At 36.7% G+C, this 22,673-nt stretch overlaps 1 protein-coding gene across 8 annotated transcripts in view; it reads right to left on the reverse strand.

The window, feature by feature from the left end:
• Positions 1–22,673, reverse strand: part of PTPRK (protein tyrosine phosphatase receptor type K) — a 388,545-nt gene that overhangs the window by 18,786 nt on the left and 347,086 nt on the right. For 2 of the 8 annotated variants that reach the window (XM_064708027.1, XM_064708033.1), the window contains exons 14-21: positions 16,062–16,200; positions 8,972–9,132; positions 6,837–6,872; positions 4,388–4,399; positions 3,055–3,239; positions 1,263–1,350; positions 394–470; positions 184–201 (exon numbers count right to left, since the gene is read on the reverse strand). In XM_064708027.1, coding sequence (XP_064564097.1) covers positions 184–201; positions 394–470; positions 1,263–1,350; positions 3,055–3,239; positions 4,388–4,399; positions 6,837–6,872; positions 8,972–9,132; positions 16,062–16,200 — 716 coding nt within the window. Of the gene's footprint in view, positions 1–183; positions 202–393; positions 471–1,262; positions 1,351–3,054; positions 3,240–4,387; positions 4,400–6,836; positions 6,873–8,971; positions 9,133–12,754; positions 12,785–16,061; positions 16,201–22,673 lie in introns of all 8 variants that reach the window. The other 6 variants (XM_064708034.1, XM_064708028.1, XM_064708029.1 and 3 more) reach the window with 6 other exon arrangements.

Raw genomic sequence — 22,673 nt, forward strand, 5'->3', positions numbered from 1 at the left:
TTTCAAAACAGGTACAAAAATATTCACACAGAAAATAAACTTTTTAAAGGAACAGATGAGATAAATTAGATGAGGCATGCATAGATATCAACTGATAAAAATAGAAGAAGAAAGTAATTAATAACAATATCTATATCAAATATTTACAATAGGATGCTGTTATTCACATATAGTGGTACTTACATCCCTGTACAGCCAAATCTACAGCCCAAACCAAAGTCAGATGTGAAAGAAAGCACAACAATGTCAGTGAGTACTAGGACGTAGAACAAGGAAAGTGTACATTTGTTCTTAATAAAAGAAAGTTTTCAATAATTTTGTAGCATAACATGCAATAATTTCACATAGAGAAGCTGGCAAATTGAGAGGGAGAAAGCTGTACATTCCACTCACATCTATGTAGTTGGCATTAATGTAATCTGAAGATGGATCATCTTCAACAGGTTGCAAAATCACCCTGGAGTGGTCATCTGCAAAAACCAAGTGGTTACGGAGCCTTTTTGAAGTGTGATTTTTAAGTAAAATATTAATGGCAAGTCATCTAGAAAACCAAAATCAGCTGGCATAAGTGCCTCACAATTTATAATCCTTAAACACAAATTGTTTACACAGAAAAACAAAGAACCATTTTGTCTGAGCGCTGCAATTACTTCAAAAAACCTTCACTACATTTCACTAAGCGCAGCTGAAAGGTATTGGCACTGTCACAAGTGGTTAAAAACACACAAAGAAACCAGGTTACTTGCTCAAAGTCCCTTTCAATATCAGCTCCACTGTTGGTAATCTAGAAAACCAAAAATGCTGATTACTGTTTCCTCACTTCCAACCCAAGCCTGCTCAAGTTCATATTGAGACATTAATGAAATCAAGAAAAAGGAGTTAGCAATGCACTTGGGATTCAATGACGAATCTCCTCATTCAGGGACTTCCCAGGCACGGTGATTCCTGCGTGTTCCATTGCATGGGTAAAACAATACAAATTGCAAACAAACAGAATCAACACCCAAATGAGTGCCAGCGTGTTGCTGATATTTGCTTACCACAGCTTGCACAACAGAGATGCAAATGTGAAATTCAGTCTGAGTTATAAAAGGAAGAAAGTTGAACTGTGAAGAACAACAACAAAAAAGAAAAAGCTGAGAAAGGCACTGTTCTGCTTCTCCACCGCAGGTATTCAGCAGCTGTGCCACTGGAGACTTGCAAAGGAAGAGAGAGCATGGCCTGAGTAACACACGAGTAGAGTTATCGCTCAGGATACTCACATGCTATAATGTTTCCATAGCGGTTCTTTGTTCTGTTTTGATCCTTCTTAGCGACATCCCAAGAAGCTGACTGCCCCTCAAAGAAACTCTATAAATAAAAATGTTCCGAAAGAAAACATTCTGACCATTAATTTATCTCCAAAAATAACAGTTTAAAAGAATTGCCCCACCATAAAGTAAGTTCAGCTTTGCTCGCCTGCCCTGGTCACCCAGGCAGTGCCATGGTACAGAAATATCTAGAGAAGAAGGAGCCTCTGTCTCTCTGACTCACTGAGGAACTCCACAGGGATTTCAAATCCTGTAATTGCCAGAAGGCTAAACTTGCTTATGCATCCTTGCTATGGAGGAATGACAGTAGACTGAGAAAGCACAGAGATACTGTTCGCTCTTCTTACAGGGTGGTGTAATATGGAGCCCGTTTACTACAGCATTATATTGCTTTCCACATTACTTAGTGAAACATCTTTCCTTCCTACAGAGACGTCAGGAACTCTGCCAATGTTCATTGTTCTTTTTGCCTTTCCTCATATCCCTACCTCTAGTCACTAGCAAAATTATTCTACATTTTTGAACTCTTAAGACTTTGATCTCTCAGTATTGATAGAAGCAGCTTTTATTTCTCCTCGGCTTTTTCTTCATTGCTCGTAGATATTTTACTGCTGTTGTAGGTCTATGCTACTCCTTCCTTGCAGATGATCTCTTATCCTGGGTAAGTTATCTCCAGAAAACACACAGTAGCCATGGAATCAGAACCTAAATGCACAGTGAGAAGCCCAAAGCAGGGAACAGATGTCATTTATAGAGATAGAAGAAGCAGCAAGCAGGAAAACACCTGATACAGCATCAGGGACCACCCTCCCCCCAGAGTAGTGGCTGACACTTGGTCTTAGCCTTGAAGTTAGGCAGAGCATAACAAAGCATGTTTAAGTAAAAGAGAGGAAAAGAGCATAATATTCTTTTAAAAACCACACATTTATTTATTCCAGTTCTTATGTTTACAGTAGAGACAGCTGCAGAAAGGAGAGAAGGTTGAAAACTGTGTCAGAAGAGATTTCTTACTCAGAGAAAACTCATTGTAAACCTAGCTGTATTGTGAGCAATCTTAGCAGTCCCATTCCCATCTTTACTGTGTGTCCTGCCTGCTATTCTAATCCCTAAGAATCACAACAGACTCAGAGATCAGAAGCCAAATGAATCTGTACTCATCTTCTGCCGCCAGGACTGGGAATTTCTTGCTTCCATTTTAACATTAAAGCTGTAAGTAGACATGCTCAGGCAGGTTTAATTAGAACTTCAAGACATAACTACCCTTATTATCTCTTTACTGCTTCTCAACTGGAGCTGTCCCACTATTGCCCTACTGAGATGCTAAAATAAACCAGGAGAGTGCTTCCAGTCAATGTTTTTTGGAAAACCAGGCAGGTTAAATTCTTTTATTTAACCTAATCCAGGAGATCTGCACTAAAAATAGCTCACATAGCTAATTACAGCATTTCCACTAAAGAGTAGTAACAAAAGAGTGGCAATGTCTTACAATATGTCAAAAAGATTCTTTTTATACCCTAGGGAACACACAGGGATCTTCTATCAGCCAGCTGTAAAGGCCCAAATCACTGGACTCCATTTACTATTTCACTTTTGGGTTACATATATGAGAATCTTAAACCTGTTAATCTGTTTTTCACTTAAACCCATGGCATTTAGTTCCATCCTTCTGCAATACAATGCAAACAAAAGGCTGCCCATTTCAAAGCGATTTTTCCTAGCAAAGCCCCACCGCTGGAGATCTCACCTCATACTCCTCTTTAAATCCATAGCTGTCAGAGGTCTTCATTAGGTTAATATGCTGCAGGAGATCAGCCACCCTGATGGCAGGGTGCAGCTGCCCAGTCTGGTACGGGGATTCTGTGCCTTCGCAGAGGTAACGAGGGACATCCAGGAGTCGGCTGGACTCGGCTGTTGCACTGTGGTTTTCATCTGTATTCACAAGAAATCAGTGCATTATGTACCCACAGAGCAGTAAAACCTGCTGCTACACATATCAGCATCTATTTTGAACCTTTTCCTTCAAAAACATCTCTAATTTCTGAGGAGGCAAAGCACTTACTCTCCAGCACATAAATACTGTGAAGTACATAAAAAAAATTAACAGCAAACACATACAAAAGTCTGCAGTCCTTCATCCAGTAATAAAGATGTCTGAGGGGCATTTTATTTGACATTACAAAACTTTATGACATTAATGCACTTGGAAATTCCAGACTCTATCGACCAAAGTAACTTTTTAAGGGCTATTACATATCAATAGCAATATTACACTTTAAACAATAAATTAGAATAATTTCATAGTGGTATCACTACATAATTTGTGTACAGTCAACAAAAAAGTGACTTGAAAACCCACTAAAAAAGAGAAGCAATTATACCACCACTTCAGAACACCACCTCCACTTAAGATGAATCAGCACTACAGAGTGGTCATTTTAACTCAGGTCTTTTAGTAGACAAATGAAACTTGAGTTGACTGTGCTGTTTTAGTCACAACTTTTTGCCCTGTATAAGCAAAGAAGTTTCCTATAACACTCTCTGTGCTACAGGAATTCTCGTGTCAAAACCATAGGCCAGAGCTGCATGAGGTCAGCTGCATATATTGTCAATCCCTTCTGTGAAATAGTAATTTTTTTCAAATTAGAAATTATTAGATCAAATGAATTTACAGAGGAAGAAAAATTCTAATCTAAGTAGCTACTGAAATGAGAAGTGGGTAGTCAATCCTTCCTAAACTTTGAAATCAGTTTACCACTTTCCTTGCAAAGGATCTAGATTAGGAGGCAAAACACTCTAGGAATAAAAATGGACTCCCCAGGGGTTGGATTTTCTACAATTACACCAAAATGTAAACACTATTAATGTCTTCTGGAATTAAATCTCCTGAGAAACTTGACACTTTGAACTGTCACCCGAGTTGCTAACTTCAGTACCTAATTTATGCCTCACTAATCTGCCTAACAAGGTGAGCAATGTGCAACAGTCACTTTTTACTGTAGTGTTACCCATACCAAATCACACACATTTCAAATAATCTCAGGATTTGTAGTTCTCCCCATTGCTCATAGAATACTTACCAGTAATAGGCACTTTAACCCATTGAAGCAGCAAAAAACGAGTGAACAGAACATGAGAAATTTATTTCAGGACTATATTAGAAAATGGCTAAAAGAAAGTGACATTCAAAGTTGTTAAATCTTCACAATAGGCAACAATGAAATCTGTTTAAAAAATGTAAGGGCCACATTATTATACTATCAGTGTAATAATTGGGACTTGGGAAAAGCAAAACTGTCATACCAACTTAGTGCTAATGTACACAGAATGGAGAGCAGCACTAATAACTTATACATGAAGAAAAAGAAAACTAGCATAGCTACAAAGTAATAAGAGTTTCATATAAAAAACCTCATTTTCTATGATTTAGAACCCATAAAATATTCCTCTTCTCTAAATAAGGCAGAAGAAAACTGTTTTGTCATGCTGGGCCAAGCAAAGGCTCTATTAAAATTGAGTAGGCCAAATGATACAGTTTCAAAGGAACAAGGTTACAGATACCCAGCTTTTACTACATGGTGTACCCAAAAACTTGTACATTTCTCTCCACTATTTCAGTCCATTCTATGAAAATTAGTACCACTTCCAACTATCAATGGTTTGCTTATATGAGGAAATTATCATGCCCAGAATATCATTACCAGTGGATGAAAAAGCAGACAGGAACTATTAAGCTGTTCTCCAGTTAGTTCCTTGCCCTCAGTATTCAGAGCTGTCTGTGACTGTGTTGCACAGCACAAAATACCATGGCAGTATGCCACTGAAGGCACCATGAGCACTTCACAAGCACAGGATCAGATTTACAAAGTTATCTTGATTATTTGGGAGACAGTGTGCAAATCAACAAGGTGAATTGAATGGTGAATACAACAATAGTGTGTGTTGGAAAGGGAAGTCAAATATATAACTACAAAATGGAGTAATGGACTGGAAAATTATAACTGTGAATTTAACAGGCAACTCAATGCAACATGAACACAATAAAAAGGAGAAAATACAGTTCAGTTAAAAAAAACAGTAAAAGAGGGACATGGGGGTACCTATTCCACTCAGCTCAGCATTAAGATTTCTTCCAAGAATGCTACCTGATTTGGGGCACTGCAATTTAAAATTCAACCTAGGAGCTGGAAAGCTGGAAAACATTCAGAGGAAAATAATGACAACAAATTTAGAAAATGTCATCTACAAGATGATGAGTGAAAGAACTGGGTTAAACTCAACTAAAAGAGAAATAATTGAGGACACGAGCCTTTCAATGTGAAAAAGTCGGTTTTGAAAGGACAGAAATGTGCCAGTTTTCCATATTTTCTATGAGTCTCTCAAGAGGAAATGACTAAATCCACAGCAATGAAAATTTAGTCTAGATTAGCCTAATTAGGAAAAACTAGGGGTGAGCATTATTAATACTTAGTAGTAACACCCAGTTAGTAGTAAATAATACTCAGAAAATTGACCTTTCGGTCCCAGATATTACTATTATAAATCAGAATTTGTTCTTGCTAAGGAGGACTGAGGAACTGGAACATTCTAGAGCAAGAGTAAAATTTCTGTTTGCTACAAATTTTTAAAACATAATGAGACAATTTCCAGAAAGAAGCTGTATTATATGTATAATATCCCTCCTCAAAACAGAGAAGAGATTTCCTTGCCCCCAGGTCCCTTTAAGATTTACTTCTAGGAATCTAATTTTCAACATGTCTATATTCACATCTACATTCTGATTTTTGTCTTTTATCCTAAAACTACCACAGCAACTGACTGAAACTCAAAACTGCACATTGAGTTTATCCAACCAAGAACTTGGGTACAAATTGTACTTTTATCTTTTTATTTTAAAGAAAAAAAATCTCTAAAACCTGCATTCAGTGTTATATGCAGCATAGACATATTCAGCCTGTCCATTTCAATTTGTGTGCTTTTTTAAAGTAAGTAAAAAGCTGAAAAATTTACTAGCTAATACTAATTGAATTATGTAATTAATATAGGCATAGAGAAGCACCTGTTCAGAACATGCAAAGAAAGTTGTTGTTTTCTCTTAGATATTCTGAAACTTTTTCTGTTTTCTATTTTTCTTTTCATTCTTGTTACTTAGAAAATTGAACTTTGGGAGCCAAAAAATGTTAATGTGGACCTGAATTTTGTTTTTAAAGATCTCTTAATAGAGCTCTAGTTTCACATGTCAATTTATTGGAATTCAGTTTCAAAGCTCTGGGGAAAAAATTTTAGTGTTTTCCATTTACATATTTCCTCATGTACTCTTCAATTAGCAGTGACTAGGAATAACTTCTTAATGAGGACATAATTTTTATTCTAAAATTGTTGTCAGTCTAATTCTGAATTGATGAACTGAGTGTAAAATTATTTTCTGGCAACAGCATAGTTTTACATAAAACAAGCTGTTTCAACGTTCAACCATGCAAGGAGACAGAACTCATGCAGGGATGGATAATGAAGGACTAGGGTCCTCACCTAACACAGCTGTCGGCACAAGTGGATCATTGGGCACTGTAGGAAAACAAAGCCCATGAAGAAACACATTACCCTTAATTTGTGTATTTTTAAGAACAAAAACAATATACTTCAGAGTATGACCAAGTGATAACTAAACTCCATTAATTTTGTTACAATAGAAAACCAGAATGAATACAGTTCCAGAGAGCATCCTGAATAAAAGAGGTATGAAAGGCAGTGATTTCAGACTTTAGAAATGTAATGATAAGAGCCAAGAGATCCTTATTGAAATGAAATAAAGAAGACATTACATGCAATTTAGTTTTTGAAAGGGTTCCTCCTTCACTATTGTTTTTTTCACTTTACAATAAAGGTTCACTTTCGCAGAACTCACTTCTTTCCTTTTAAAACCATCCTCTCATGAAATACTTGAATAGCTAATCTCAAAATAAAATGATATTTCTATAAAGTTTTCAAGGCAATTAAAAAAATTATATACATTTTTACTGTTAATAGCTTTTTTAATGCTCAGTACCAAAGAGATTGTTCATAATGAGTATAGGAAAATCACAGGATACACAGATGCAGATGTCTGAATAAAATTCATAGAATTTTATCTTTTATTATCACAACTAGAACCATGCAGAGATAAATGCACTGTTTTGGACAGAAATGGCAGAATCCAGGCTTTGTTTTGTTCTAGTCTGGAACAAAAAACTATAACATCAAAGAGTCTGTAATGGAATTAAGCTCCACTTCTCAAACAATCTGCCTGAAATTTTGTCACATAGCAGGAAAACCTGAAATCTTGGAAGACTTGTCTCAGTACAGAAAATGGTCAGAAGAAACAAACCCTCCAATACACAAAAAAAATCACATTCCTAGGATGCTAGAAACTGGTGATGTCCAATTTCTTTGCCAACCAGCCAGGACAGCTGTGATGACAGGAGCTCATGGACTCTTGGCATCACATCACTCCATCTGAAAGGTTGCCTGAGTGCCTGGCAGCCCAAGCTCACTAACAGCCATGTAAATTTCTGATAAATTCTTAGTCTGGGATCCACCATCACAGTCCATATCTAACTGTCTCTGCAATCCTGCCTCCACAAATTTCAATGCCAATAAGGCATCAAACTTAGTACACTTTTCAAACTGTTCCAGCCAAAACTGTAGGAAAACCACGAGGCTGATACTCCCATTTATAACTTGTTATGAGACACTTAAAATGTTAGCACTTGGCAGTTTGGTAAGCTTCAACAAACCAATCAATAAACCCTCCTCCAAAAGCCATTTCCCTTACAACGACCAGGAAAGAGCTTAAGAGCCTTAATGGACGCATTTTGCTCAAGCACGGTAAGCAGTATGGGAGAAGAGAAGAGACATGGAGTGTCTTTCCCAAAAGGCGGCAATTCAGAAGCAGCTCAGGCTGCTCAGATCTGTTTAACGCCAAGCCACAAGTCCTACCAGCTCCATGGCAAAATCATATGGTTTTGCCATTTATACAAGAGTCTTGAAATATTGGGTCTGCAAGTGGAGTACCTTGCTTTTGGCAAGGTATAGAGTGCAGATGTTGGGAGGCAAGAGTGCTAAACACTGGCAGTTATAACCCTTAACAGTCAGAAACCCAAACTTTTTCCAAACCAGACAGTTGGCATGTCTACAAAAATGAATACAAATATAGAACACATTTGCAGATATATTAACAAGCTTGTTTCTAAACTCCACAAACAGCAATGAAAATTGTCAATGTTTCCTTCTGCTGCAATGTCCTTACTGCCAAAAAAATAGAAATTAATTTGGATCTCATATTATTATTCATTACAGACATGGTGTTGTGCAGTAATATTTAACGTGCTGACATTAAATAGTCTCATGAGGGAAAACTCAATTTCAAGTTTTAACTGAGGTATTCTGGAAGTATGATACTTTCCTTAAAACAAATATCATTGCATGGTGAAAGCACATGCAAATATTTAATAAAATAATTTGCCACATTCAAATAAGGACAACATACAAACATCCCTACTCAACCTTTTGCTTTACCATCATTCCTGGAAAACCTGGAGCATAAAAAATTTTCCTTAAAAGGCAGAATTGTTTTCTGCGCTTCTATATTCACCTACACTCTGGAGTATTTATAACTGTCTACTTACATCTGGGGCTGAAGTTATGTGAGTCCATAAATGTGATTGACAGGGGATCCTCTGCATGCAGAGTGCTCTGGTCGGCATAACTCCTGTCCATGGCATTCACCATGTGCGTCATCTCCTGACGGGTGGTTCCCATGGCATCCTTGCGCTTCTTTGCAAGTTTGCTGCCCAGCCAAAAAAAAGAAAAGTAAACCACCTTAATATTTGATGAATGTTAGTGTCTACAGTAATCATTCTCCATAATCCAGAGTGACTGATAAGTTTGACTTATTTCCTTGTGTGCAATTTTTTCAGCGTGTGATAAAACTGTGCACCCTGCTATGAAACAGTCATGGTCTTGTGTTTTCTGTACACACACAAATGCTGCAATGGAAGTGCTTACTTCTGTACCCTGGCAATATTTTTTTTCCCTGTGGAGTAATTATACTAATATACACAAATTAGAGAATATAATTACATTTTAACTGAAATGACAAATAAGAAGCATCTGTGCACGCAGTTTTATCAACCATCTCCATTTAAATATCTATTTTGATTCTGTAAATGGATAATACATTCCCCTTGCTTGTGTTGTTGGGAAAAAGAGTCATGTAACCTTCTAAATTACTTTGTTAGTCAAGAAACCTATGAAGCAATAAAAGAAGCATAATCATTCAATATATATTTATATTAAGTATTTATATTACATTTTATGTAAAAGGTTGTATTGCCCATTCAATATACAAGATACAAGAGGGTAACACCACACTATGGTCCCGGAACTTAACTTTGGTTCTTTGAAAAACAAAACCACCCTTATCATTCTACCCTTTCATGAAGTTTGGGAACATCACAATTTGACACTAACAGTCTTACACTCTGATTGCATCACTGTTAAAAACCAACCTAATCTGTACAACTAAGCCCCTCAAATTAACAGCCAGTGTCCCTAAAGTGCACACTTCAGAAATATCGCACAATTCTTCCCTTTTGAGAAAGAAGTGAAAGGGATTTTCATTGTCTCCAGGAGTCAGTTGGAAGGAGATAATATATTTTAATTATAACTTCAAGCATATATCTCAAGTAGCAGGAAGTATGCAGAGCAGCATGAGGTGGGCCTTGGCTCTGCAGGAACCTGTAACAGGCATCAAAGTGTTCTGAAATCTCCCTGGTTTCAGCTGAAGCCATGACTATAATACATTATATATCCAACCTGCTTAGATGGATAAATCTGACACCACATGGTAGAGAAAAAATCATCACTGAATATATTGAGTTCTTGAAAATATATGTTTGAAGCACAGCTTATCTTCATAAGCTTTTTCTGCATAGAATACCATCAAATGCTCTGGTAATTGTTTAGACAGTGTTTGTCTTGCATTTCTCTTCACTAACTCTAAATATTTCATGCATATTTTAAGAGCAGACAAGGATAATATTAGATACTTATTGCATATTATAATATTAGATGTTAGGAAGAAATTCTTTACTATCAAGGAGGTGGGACATTGGCAGCAGTTGCTCAGAGAGGCTGTGGACCTCCCCTCTCTGGACGAGATCAAGGCCAGGTGGGATGGGGCTCTGAGAAATCTGATCTGATAGAAGGTGTCCCTGCCCACAGCAGGGGGTTTGGAACTAGATGATTTTTAGGGTTCCTTCCAACAGAAACTACTCTGGGATTTTGTGAAGATTATCCATCCATGTACTTGCTGAATCCTGAGAGAGTTCACCAGAACTCTCTGTAGGGTTCTGTACACTGTTCTGCAGGGCAAGAAGTACTTAATGCATAATTAAGAAAATGCTACAGGGCTTTTCTTAAGTTAATAGTCTTGGTTCATGATGAGGTACCAGGGTGTAGAATATGGATGGACAAAGCCCTCCTGTGAATAGTAGATTCTTCCACCAATCAGACTCATGTCCTTATTTTGTCAGATTCCCTCCCTTTTTTGCTCCATCAACAGATGGAATAGTTGGAAAACTACTACTCAGTAACATTCTCACTACAAAAAATCTCAAAGGTGGTCTCTAAACTTATCTTTTTTTAAATCAAACTATTGTTTGATGGGGTTCTGTTCAGCTGTTACACGAAAAATAAAAAAATCTGTTGAATGTCCCCCCACAATGCTTTATTCTATACATTTACTCCACACATTCCTTTCAACTTAAGAGAAGCCAGTTCAAGTGATGCTCTGGTTCAACAAATGAAGACTATAAGAACTTCCAAGAGTGAAACTGCTTGAGCTTTATAACTGGTTCCCAATACTATCAAAGGCTTCACAAAACTAGCATTTCTAGTTCAAAGTAGTTTTTTTAAGTTTCAAAGCATTTCAAACAGTCTCTATACACTGAAGATCACCTTTTTCTAACGTCACCTCAGAAACAGAACAAAAAGACTATTACATCTCATCTCTAGATGATATTAAGCTTTTCTTTGAAGCACCACTTTGTAACAAAACCTGCTAGCCATGCTAAATAAATCAACAGCTATTAAGGCTTTCACGTTATTACTTTATTACAGTAGCTACTTTCTAATTCTTATGCTCTGCTTCAACGCCTAAAAAGGCCTATTGTGTTGTAGCACTGCAACCCGAAGCTGCTGGGAAATGGGAGGACAGCTTTATTGTTCAACAGCTCCAGGCTCCCTTGGGGTTTGACAACTTCTTTTTCCTTTCCTTTCCTTTTTTTTTTCCTTCCCTCACTCAGTTATAGGCACATGCAATCTATGCTTCATGATAGTTAAGCGAATCATTAGGTTAAAGAACTTGAGGCTGACAGAAAGCGTAAATGATTCTCATTATCTGCTAAAGGATTCATTTGGGTGAATCTGCTCAGGTGGGTGTTACAGTGGTTGGAGGAGAAAGGTGCTCTATCATTGGATGAAACTGTGTGGTTAATTATCTTGAGTAGAAGCAATTGCTATTTAACAAGGAAATTTTAATTAGTCACAATAAATCAGAGAATGGCAGTTAGCTAAACCAGCCTTTTAAAAAAATTTTTTCAAGTTTGTTTAAAGAAGTAAATGAATTCTGCTTAAAAATGTGGAAGAGCATCATTATCAGACACCACCAGTTCATCAAAGCAATCGAGTGCATCTTAGAACTCCTCTGAAGTCAAGCACTTTATGCATTTATTTAAAATGAAGGATGTGTGTAACTGCTTGCTCAATCACAGACAAATTTGTCAAGAGTCCTCACAAAAATTCATTTGGTCAGCAAGTATCAAAAAAGCCAGTTTTGCTTCAATGAAGCAGAACTTTTATACAAACCAATGTCATAAAATAAGATCCAGCTTAAGAATGTGTGTGCAAAGCACCTCAAACTCAGAAGAGGCAGACCATAAACTATTTATAAACATTTGGCATCTGCCTACAACCTGCAGAGGAAAATGGTACACAGGACCACTCCTGAATTGATACTCTGAAAACACACAGGTGGTGATTTACAGGCACAATTCACTAACTAGGAAATGGGAAAAGATCTTTTTTCCTTAGTGTGATGTGTTGCTGTGAATCATAATGCAAATTAAATTATGATTATAATAAATTAAAATGATAGTTATGGAAAAAAAACTGTAGCAAAGAGCTAAGTCTCAATATACAGTTAGAAATACAATATCCCTTTAAAAAAAAGAGACAACAGGGTAAGAATAACAGGAACAATGATACAAGCAATTTTTCAAGCCTGAGAACAAGGAAAGGTAACTATCAATAAAACGTTGGAAAAATTATAGAGACTGTTTTTCTTTTTTAAAAAGGGATACTGCATCTTTAAAACACATAAAATAGTAAGTCACCCGTATTCTACTTACAGATAGTAGGAGTAAGAATAGTAGCTCCTCCTGGCAAGCAAATCACAGACAGTGGAAAAAGAGAAGCAATGGTGAATGAAAAGCGTGACTCTGTCACATCCAATAAAGCAGAGAAATGTGCGTTTAAAAAAAAAGTTGAAAAAATTCATGTTTCTTTGGTTAGCATTTCAACTTGCTCATGCACAAACTAGCCTTACTTTGCCATGCAATTAAAAACAAAACAAAACCAAAATTAAAAAAAAACCCTAGCGTATAAAAATGATTTGTTTTTTAGAAAGATCACTTGAGAAAATTACATGCTTAGATTTCACTTATTGCCAAAAATTTTGAAAATTAAATGGATTGTGTAATTTCAACATGCAGTTCAGCATAATATAATGATTACCGCCTAGATGTCATGACAAATGAACAGCTGTGTACAAATCTTGTGCAGCAGATATGCTCTTTACTTTTCAGTCACAAAAAATAGGGTTTCATTAATAAATACATTTAATCAGAAAACAATTTCTTGTCATTCACTTTAACATATTTATCAGTACACAGTTGTATACGTATATGTTTGTATGCGCACTATGCATAGCTATATGAGTACACACATTTTGAAGAAAACTGCACATTTCCAGCAGATATGTGTGTACTGGCATATCCACCACACATTTCCTGAATGCAAACATATGCTTTCTATTTGAAAATCTTACAATTGGAAATGCTGATGTAGTCATGCTAAGCATTAAAAACATGGAAGGTAAACAGATGGAAGGAAATGAAGGACATTTGGAAATAGTCCAACAATGATTTTGAAAATAAAAATGGCATTGCTTGTTAAAGATGCAGTATCCCTTTTCTTAGCTGGTTTGATTACTCCAGTAGAAGTCTTTAAAAGCTGTTAAGAGCTTCATTCAGGAAAACTTCAAACCAATTTGTACAAAATGATCAGGCGAAGCCTAAAACATCTCAAGCTCATAAACAAAACTGCTTAGTACTCCATTTTTCAATAAAATGTAATGCTGCATTTAATCAGTGATTTGAGATACTGGTGGCTGTGCTACAACTTAATAAACTAATAAAAATGCAGAAACCATTGTTTTATTGACTTTTCCATCTAATAAGCTGTGGTCAATTCGGGTACCAAAAGGGATACTACATAATGGATCACTGAATAGGTACACTACAGAGGATGATTCAGACGGATCGGTTTTTAGTCCCACCACAACTAAGTGAAGTGTGTTTTGGTACATGTGAAGGTGTCAGAGTTTTTTCAGCTGTTTCTGCCTTCATTATATGAATTACCCTGATTCACTAGATGGACTGATTTAACTCAGGAACAGAGTTTTTCTACGTTTTTTCAAGAGACCTTGACTAAAGCTGGTATAAAAAAAGTGCCCATTTTCACTAAAGGCAGAGGTGGAGGAGAATGGCACACCTACAACATATGCAACAGACGACCAATTAAACTATCATGATGGAAAATTGCCAAACATTAAAGATTCATTAAGCAGGTTAATTTGTCACCTATTTAGAATACAAAATACTACAGGAGTTTGGAAATATTATGTGCTATAGGATGATGATAATTTCTAAAAGGATACTGCCTTCACAGGTTCTGAGGGGGGAAATGGGGGAAAAGGGAAAATTAAAAATATCACTTCACAGATATATTTAACCCACTTTGGTCAAACAATTCAATAGCGAAAATTTGAGCCTAACAGGACTCAGAATGAAAGAGGCAAAAAGGATAGGAAAAATGTACACATTGTTTGTTGTTATTTGCAAAACTAGTCAATCACATCTGGAAGTGACTGACACTGTAGTGTTAGACAGTCCCTCTCTCACACACAAACACACGTGAACACACAGAGAATTTTCTATTAAACATAAGGGGACCACTGTAGCACTCACTAAGATAATGTTTCCCAGCACATACCATGCTACAAAGGTACAATATAGAGGTTTCCCCCTAAAAGCTGAAAAGCAACTTCACTTTTGTTTTTCAAAAGTCGTGTAATAAAGACAACTGGCTGACTGTATGTTTTTTTTGTACATGATGAGTTGGACCTTTTGCATATGTGTAAATTCTCAGCCACAGAGGTAAACAACAGAGAAAAGTAAAAGCACTTTTGGGAAAAATCACATATGTAGCTAACTAACACAGAACACTATAAGCATACCTAATGTTTCTAATGCAGACGTTTCTTCTCCAAGTTATATATCTCCAGGGATAATTGTAAAAAGGCAATAAATTAAAAAAATCTAATGCAAACCAGCAATGACAACATATAGAATGATCTTAATTGATAAAAATTATAGCAAGCTGCATTTCAGAGGATTATACGCAACAATCACAAAAAATACTTTTTATTACAACTTCTGCAAAAGGCAAGGGAACGCAACGCACACACCATGGGAAGGCAAAGGGCTCATTCTATCCAAGAGAAATCAGCTTGTGCCACGTGAAGGGGAACCAGCAGGGAGGGGGTGCACGGAGAGAGAGGAATTAGTTTCTATACTATAACTACGGAATTATAGGGACATAGTATGGACTTCTATGCCAGGTTAAAAGAGTTGCAACTACTGGGAAGGCTAGGCTTTGAAACACTGACCAAGCAATAGGATAGCACAAGTTGCTACAGGTAGGAGGATTGGGATGCAGGGATAGCATTGAACAATGCCAGAAGATGGCGATATTGCTTACTCTCTAAGAAAGCACTGAAAAAAATTTAAATTCACTCAAATTAATGCACTTTTAAACAATTTCATGCACTAAGGACTCACTAGATAATTTTACAGTGATGCACTATGACTTTTAAGAAAAAACTCCAGGTTTACAAGAGCATAAATAGAGGTATAAAATTACATTATTTTGCAAGTTGGGTAATAACATACAAATAACTAATTAGAGCCACATAGAGAAAATAATATTCATTAAGTGGTTAAAACATGAAAAGTGCAATAAGTTATTATTTTTCCTTTGCTTTAAAAAATAAAAAAGACACCATGAATTTCAATTCCACCCACTTTAACAATCTGTACATTCTTCTATCTCCAACTTAAAAATCCTTGGAAATAAATACGAGAAAATGTATAGTTATCGGAATCTTAAATATAAAGAAATCCTATCCTTAAAGACATCCTAAGAATCTCAGCAAAACCAAAAGAAAACACAAGAAACTAATCCAAAAATTGACCAAAAGGACCTACCAGTTCCAAAACTTTTTTTTTTTCCTAAAGACCTGTAGAAAACATCCCCCCTCCTTGTTTGTTAGGGAGGGGAAAAAAAAAGTTCAATCAGCACAGATAATTTTCTTACCTTTTTTTCACGATCAATATGACAACAAGGAGAAGTAGGATGAATACCAGAATTCCAGCACTTATTCCTGCTATTTTCACCACTCGATCTGTTTGTTTAGCAGGATCTGGAATCACTTCAGGTTCTTCTGTTGCTGCTGCTAAATTAATAAAAAAAAAAGAAGTTATTTAAATGTGCAAGCCCTAGACACAAGGAAATAATTTTTGGTGATGATTTTCAAATATGTGTGTGTCTTAATAAAGTAGTAAAAATATAGATACCACCTCTGGGAGAAGAACCTCTTACTAATACCAAACCTAACTCTCCCCTGACATAGCTTCAGGCCATTCCCTCAGATCCTGTCACTGGACACCAGAGAGAAGAGATCAGTGCCTGCCCCTCTGCTTCACCTCACAAGGAAATTGTAACTGCAATGAGGTCTCCCCTCAGTCTCCCCTTCTCCAGACCGGACAGACCAAGTGACCTCAGCTGCTCCTCATGCAGCTTCCCCTCAAGGCCACACAGTCTTTGTTGCCCTCCTTGCAACAGCAAGTATATGAGTATGTATACAATTGAATATATACATATATTACATATAATATATACACTTGTGTGTGTGTGTGTGTATATATATATATACACACACACACACCTTTGAACAGGCAGAAGTGTTTATGTACCTGGATATCCAAATAAGTTACTGTATTAAAAAGCAGAAGACAAAGCAGAGACTATCTATCAACTTACCACCATTATTTCATTTAATGTTATTCTTTTCAGATATTAAATGTGGAGTATTTAACACTGAATAGTAAGAAAACATTTATGCACAAATAATAAAAAACTTCTTTCCAAGCCACAATGTGAACCCTAAACTGTAGTACTTCTGTCCTCCACGCAGTTTCAGTCCACCTTTGTATGTTAATTCACCTTACAGCATCTGGTCTGAGATCTGCATTCTACTGGGAATTTTGATTCTCTAAATAAGGTCATCCACAAAGCCAAGCTTAAAGTCAGCAGTAGTTTTATTTCTGTTTACAGGCCCTGAAAGATACCCCACAAACCACTGTTCTACAGAGAGATGAAGCCAGTCCTTAACACAGCTGAGTGGGCTGAGGCTACAGGTTACAGCAGAGAGAAAAATAGAATATACATGTAATGCACAACCATTCAGTCTGCACCTCTTTGCATAACAGCCTGCTGTAAAAAGGATCAGGAACAAGAGCTTTCCAGCCTGGTAAGAACATAAAAAATATAAATAGGTTTCAGCAAGGGGTAAAGTCGCTTGAGATGCTTACTTGTAGATTAGAAAAGGCTTTCCAGCTCTCTAGTTCCTGCTTTCTAAGGCTGTGGCCTTTCCTCTACTCACCAGCAATAATGGGTACACGTGCTTGCTCTCCCTGGCCCTTCTTCTCTCACACTCCACTCAGCATCCACCCAATGCCACTTGACCTCTCCCTTCACAGCATTTTCATGTGGAATAAGTTACAAGCTGTCGGTATCATCATACTATGCTAATGTCACCACACAGAAAGTGTTCCTTAGTCTGAAAGAAGGATACCTCGCAACAGGTCACCAAAAGCAGCAGAACAAAAACCAAGGTGAAGTCATGTGAGAGAAAGGCTACTGCTCTCCTGAAAATCAACTCCATTTAAAAAGCCAGTATAGTCATTATCAGGGATAATTGGTAACTAATACTTTCTGGGTTTAACCATGTTTCACAGACCATTTCTATTTGTATTCCATGTGTAGGAACCCAAAGTACCCTTTGAGGGAAGGATAATGCTCTTATTTAAAATGACTCTTTATTACTTATTTCTGTAACCTTCATCTATGCAGTATCTGAACCTGTATAAACAACTTACCCTCAGAAAAACCTTCTGAGTTAGGAACGTGCTCTCTTCCAGACACCACACGAGAGCTAGACAGACAGTGAGAGGTCTGGCAGTGCTTTAATTGTAAAACTTAATCATCATCATAAGAATTCATCATTATAATCATCTCTCTCACCTACAGCTTGAAGTCTATCTGCTGAGAAATACTAAATGTTTCCTTCTGTATGTAAATACATGCCTGCATGCACACTTGCATACATAACCTGTGAGGAATGAATACTATACTTTTTGTTTGCATAATATGTGTTGTTGAGGTGTCAGGGGATAAAAGTAGGGATCAGGCAGGAGATGTGTCCATGTACAACACACACTAGCTAGAATTAATGTTGGATGCACATATGATGTTGTCTAACAGAGGAAATGAGGGGCATGACTTTTGAGGCAGAACTGGAAGATTAAGGTATTCAACATTCTCAGTGCTTTAAATGAATCAACTCCCAGTCCAGGGTTAGCTGGGCTGGATGTGACAAATGTGAATGAACATTTGATAAGCAGTAGAGACAAAAGGCCAATCAGTAGAGTCAAAGGACAAATCTAAGATAAATATAAATGGCTTTATATGCTAATGGGGAAAAAAAAAGAAATGTTTGCTATATGGAGTACTGAGAAACAGCAAGGACATGGGAAGGGTAAAGAGGGAGTGCGCGGGAATGGGATATTTGCTGTGTCTGGAATTGTACAATGTGAGTGCAGCTGGCCAGCTCTGACCTAGCAAAGGTAAGAACTACTCAATCTGCAAAATAACTAAGGTTGGAGCAAGAGATTTAGTTGTGTGGATGGAAATTTAAGGCCAAGTCTCTGAGAGATTTCAAAATATGAATGACAGAGATTGACCTGAAGATGCACTTCAAAACTTGAAGGCTCAAAAATACATCCAACAGTAAAGGCTTTGAGCTTAGATCAGGACAGTGGTATTTTCAAAGGAGTATTAGTGATGAGAGGGTGAAGGGGAAAGAATTACCTGTTTCACACTTCCCTGGAGAAAGACAGGACCCTTAGTACTTGATAGAGCAAGTTGCAATATATGTGCTTTTCAGAGTCATGTTTAAAACTACTGCATGGCCACACACACAGCTGCTTCATTCAGAAAAGTTACTTTAGGAAAAGAACTATCCACATCTCAGAAAATCTGAAGGGAAGGTTACTGAGGGTGTTTACATATTTGGCTAACTTAAGAACAGGTGTTTTACTATATACACTCTAGGAAATAGTTGGTTTGGATCATCAGTAACTTCAAAATGAAGCTCTCTGTCAAGGTTTTCGAGCAAGAGTGGAAAGCCAGAAGGATATCTACTGCTTGACCATTTGTTTTTGTTTCCTTACATTAAGGATTTTAAAGCAAGGGACAGTAACTCATTCCATGAACTTTAAGGCTACTTATGAGATGAAGCTCGTGCCCACTAGAAATGCACCACAGAGTCCTAAATTAGTTGAGGAAAATGTCATTGAATAGTCATACACTAACTAAGAATATAATCAATGGATGAGCCTACTATACCCAAAATGCTAAAATCTACTGGCAAAATGATACCTCTCTTGCCAATATCAACAGAAAAATTGCTGTGAACTTAAATGAAGCCAGGATTATTACATGTATATTTTCAGCAACAGATAATATATGCATCCTTTGGACTAAATTCTACATTTGGGGACTATATGAAAGTAATCATAGATATAAATCACACTGTAATCTGTATGTATTGCATGCAATAATTATTTTGAGGAAGCCATTGAATGTAGCACAGAATAATTTAATGAAACTTATGAACTTGAAAGCATTTCCTATTGTGTTTTAACTTTGATAGCTCAAAGTGTGTTGTAATAACCATGTGTGATCTTACCCATATATAACCAGAGAGAAAAATAGAGAAACCTTGTGTCTACATGTTAAACCTATGGATGTAATTGAATATCTCCTGGCTGCTGATTGCACAAGGACTATAGCGGCAAGCAAACTTCTGCATACTCTGAGAACTCGCTTTCTCTACCCTTCACAAGACAACCAGGATTTAGTTCTCTGAAGTGGCTCTTCTGCAGGCTGAGCTGCTGATTTTTCCAAACAAAACAACTCAAGTAACCAAGGATTCACAAAGAAGAAATCTTGCCTAACCAATTGAGCAATCTTCTATAATGGAGTGACTACATCAGTGGGCAAGGGAAGAGTTACAGATGTCATCTATCAGGACCTCTGTAAGCCTTTGACATGGTCCATGACAACATCCTAACACAAAATCTCTAAATTGTAGAGATACAATTATTTTGATGATTGGAATTAACTACTGTATATTTCTAAAAAGGGCAAAAATGCTCTAAAATTATTTAAGATACAAAACCACCTGCTTTATTAATTTTTAATGCTCATTTTTAGTAATGTAGTCCTGCAATGCTCTCTTATATCTTGAACATCAGACTCTATAAAAAGGTAATTTATTGATCTGAGAAAGAACCTTGCATGGTAACAGAATCATGATCATACAAAAATGGACTTTCTATTGACTACTAATTCCTTTGGCCAACTTTACTCTAATAGATCATGAATTAAGTGTTAATTTTTACTCGGTCTTTGCCTTGCATATCAATATATGCATTTTTGATCCTGTGAATCTGAGAAGAGATAACCCAACAGTTTTCAATCCACGCAAACTCATCTTCCATAAAATTTTCGAGAACAGCTTCTGACCTGAAACAGAGCGTTAACTACATTTTCCACCTGTACAAAAATAGCTGCTTATACTGAAGATTTATGAACTAGACTGGGAGGTGAACACTGGATTTTAGCAATTTATCTACTTGCCTTTCTTCTGAACTAATGAACAGCAACAACAATCATATCCCACTGTCCCATTCAAAAAGTTTATAAAATAACTCTACACAGCGATTCTGACTCTGCAGAATAGCCAGTAACAGTCACCATATAAGTTGTTCTCCTTGTTTTCATAGATACTAGGAGAGTATTCAATCAGTCAACTCCCATGATTAATAGCACGAAGTTCAACTGTGAACAGCACTAAATTAGACTAGTATAGCTAACTCTCTCAGGGACAGTAAAATTCTAAACAGGTGAGGTAGAGTCAATCTTCTCACAATTTCTTGATGTACTCAATTATTATAAATTTTTTAACCATGTTTTTAATCAAACACAGAAAAAAATCCACTATCTGCATCTAAAATTGAGCATGTGCATATTATTTACACTTAATTTTTGAAATATACTGTGGCATAAGGAATCCAGTCACGGTACGTATTTCTTTCCTGTCTTTTCCTTCCTTCTGTGGTTCAAAATTTACACAGAGCCTTACAAAATTGTCAGGGAATTTATGACACTCAGCACAAAATCTATTCGCCTATACCTTCCCAAGAAGATGGTGTAGGAATTCAGATAATGTTATTCTACTTGCTCATCCAAACACAATTATTCAAGCAGAAAATTCTGGTAGGATTTTGCAGGGCTGTTTTCATGCTACCACTAAGAGAACAGCCAGCCTTCCGAATGACAGCTTTTAAATCAGAAATTTTGAACAACATTTTTATACTTAACCTTCTCACCATACAATTTGACTCTCTCAACAATCACAGCATTTTATTCTGGGTTTCCTTTGTGTGAGCGAGGGAAGAAACTCAATTTTATGCATGATTAAAGCTGCTATTTTATTACACTGCATTTTCTTTGAATGTTAATTTCTGTTTACGGCAGATCTTTGAATTCTCACAAACTGGTGTTATTGCTGCATAGCTTGATATTCAAAATAGCTGTGCTCAAGATAATCTGTTCTGCACTTTCGTTATGTGACATTCAAAAACTTTTAATTAAATCCAGGAATGACATCTGAATGAGTTCAACAAGGTAACATCATGATAACATCAAATGAAACTGAAGGTATCTCTGGAGATGTCAGTCTACCACCTGAGAAAAGGGCTTGCTGAAAAACCAGGTGAGATTCTCTGACATATTTTTTTTAAAATTGCCTTTTGTTTTAATCAGCTGCCAAGAAAGACTGTTCCACCTGCATCATTTTTTTTTACTACTTTGTTACAGTGATAATCATCGTGCAATTAAAGAAATTGTTATAAGTCTGAAATTTAATTAATAGATTAATAGATTCAAGTTCAGTGAGAGAAGATCCATAACCACTTTTAGCTTTATCAAGTTTTAAAAAAAGCCTGAGCTGATTCTGTTTGCTGAAAATGTTTTAGTGTATATTTGCAGGGACTGGGGGACAGGATGTGAAACTTGTTCTAGCAGACTATGCACATCATTCATGAGGTCTTACAGATATCCTCACATGGGTCACTTTGGTCCAGCACTACTAATTTTTCTTTCTCAAGCTGAAAGATGAAGATACATTTAGTGGGAAAGGAATCTCCACAATTTTCCCTTCCCTACAGCTCCTACAGATTTTCTCTCTTGGACTACAGCTTCTGGGAGACAAAAGGCATGCCAGAAGTGTACTGGGGTTTGGCTCAATCTAAGCTGTTGCTTCCAGGATTCTAAATTACAGATTTTTTTAGGGTGGCATTATTAGAAAGAAAAATTGTACATGACTGTGAACAGAAACTGTGATTCCCTGAGCTGTGCTCTGAAGTGTCAGGTTCTTCCCTGTCACCATAGAAACCAGGTTCATGACTGTCCCAAGGAAGAGAGTTTTAACAGGCTCTGCCAGTGAAAAGGAAGATCCCAGGCACCACCAGCCTCTTCTCTGAACTTGTCCTGAAAGGTGACAGTAATGAGGTGATGCTT

This window comes from Zonotrichia leucophrys, chromosome 3 (assembly GCF_028769735.1).
Source record: "Zonotrichia leucophrys gambelii isolate GWCS_2022_RI chromosome 3, RI_Zleu_2.0, whole genome shotgun sequence".
In the NCBI taxonomy this organism is placed as follows: Eukaryota; Metazoa; Chordata; class Aves; order Passeriformes; family Passerellidae; genus Zonotrichia; species Zonotrichia leucophrys.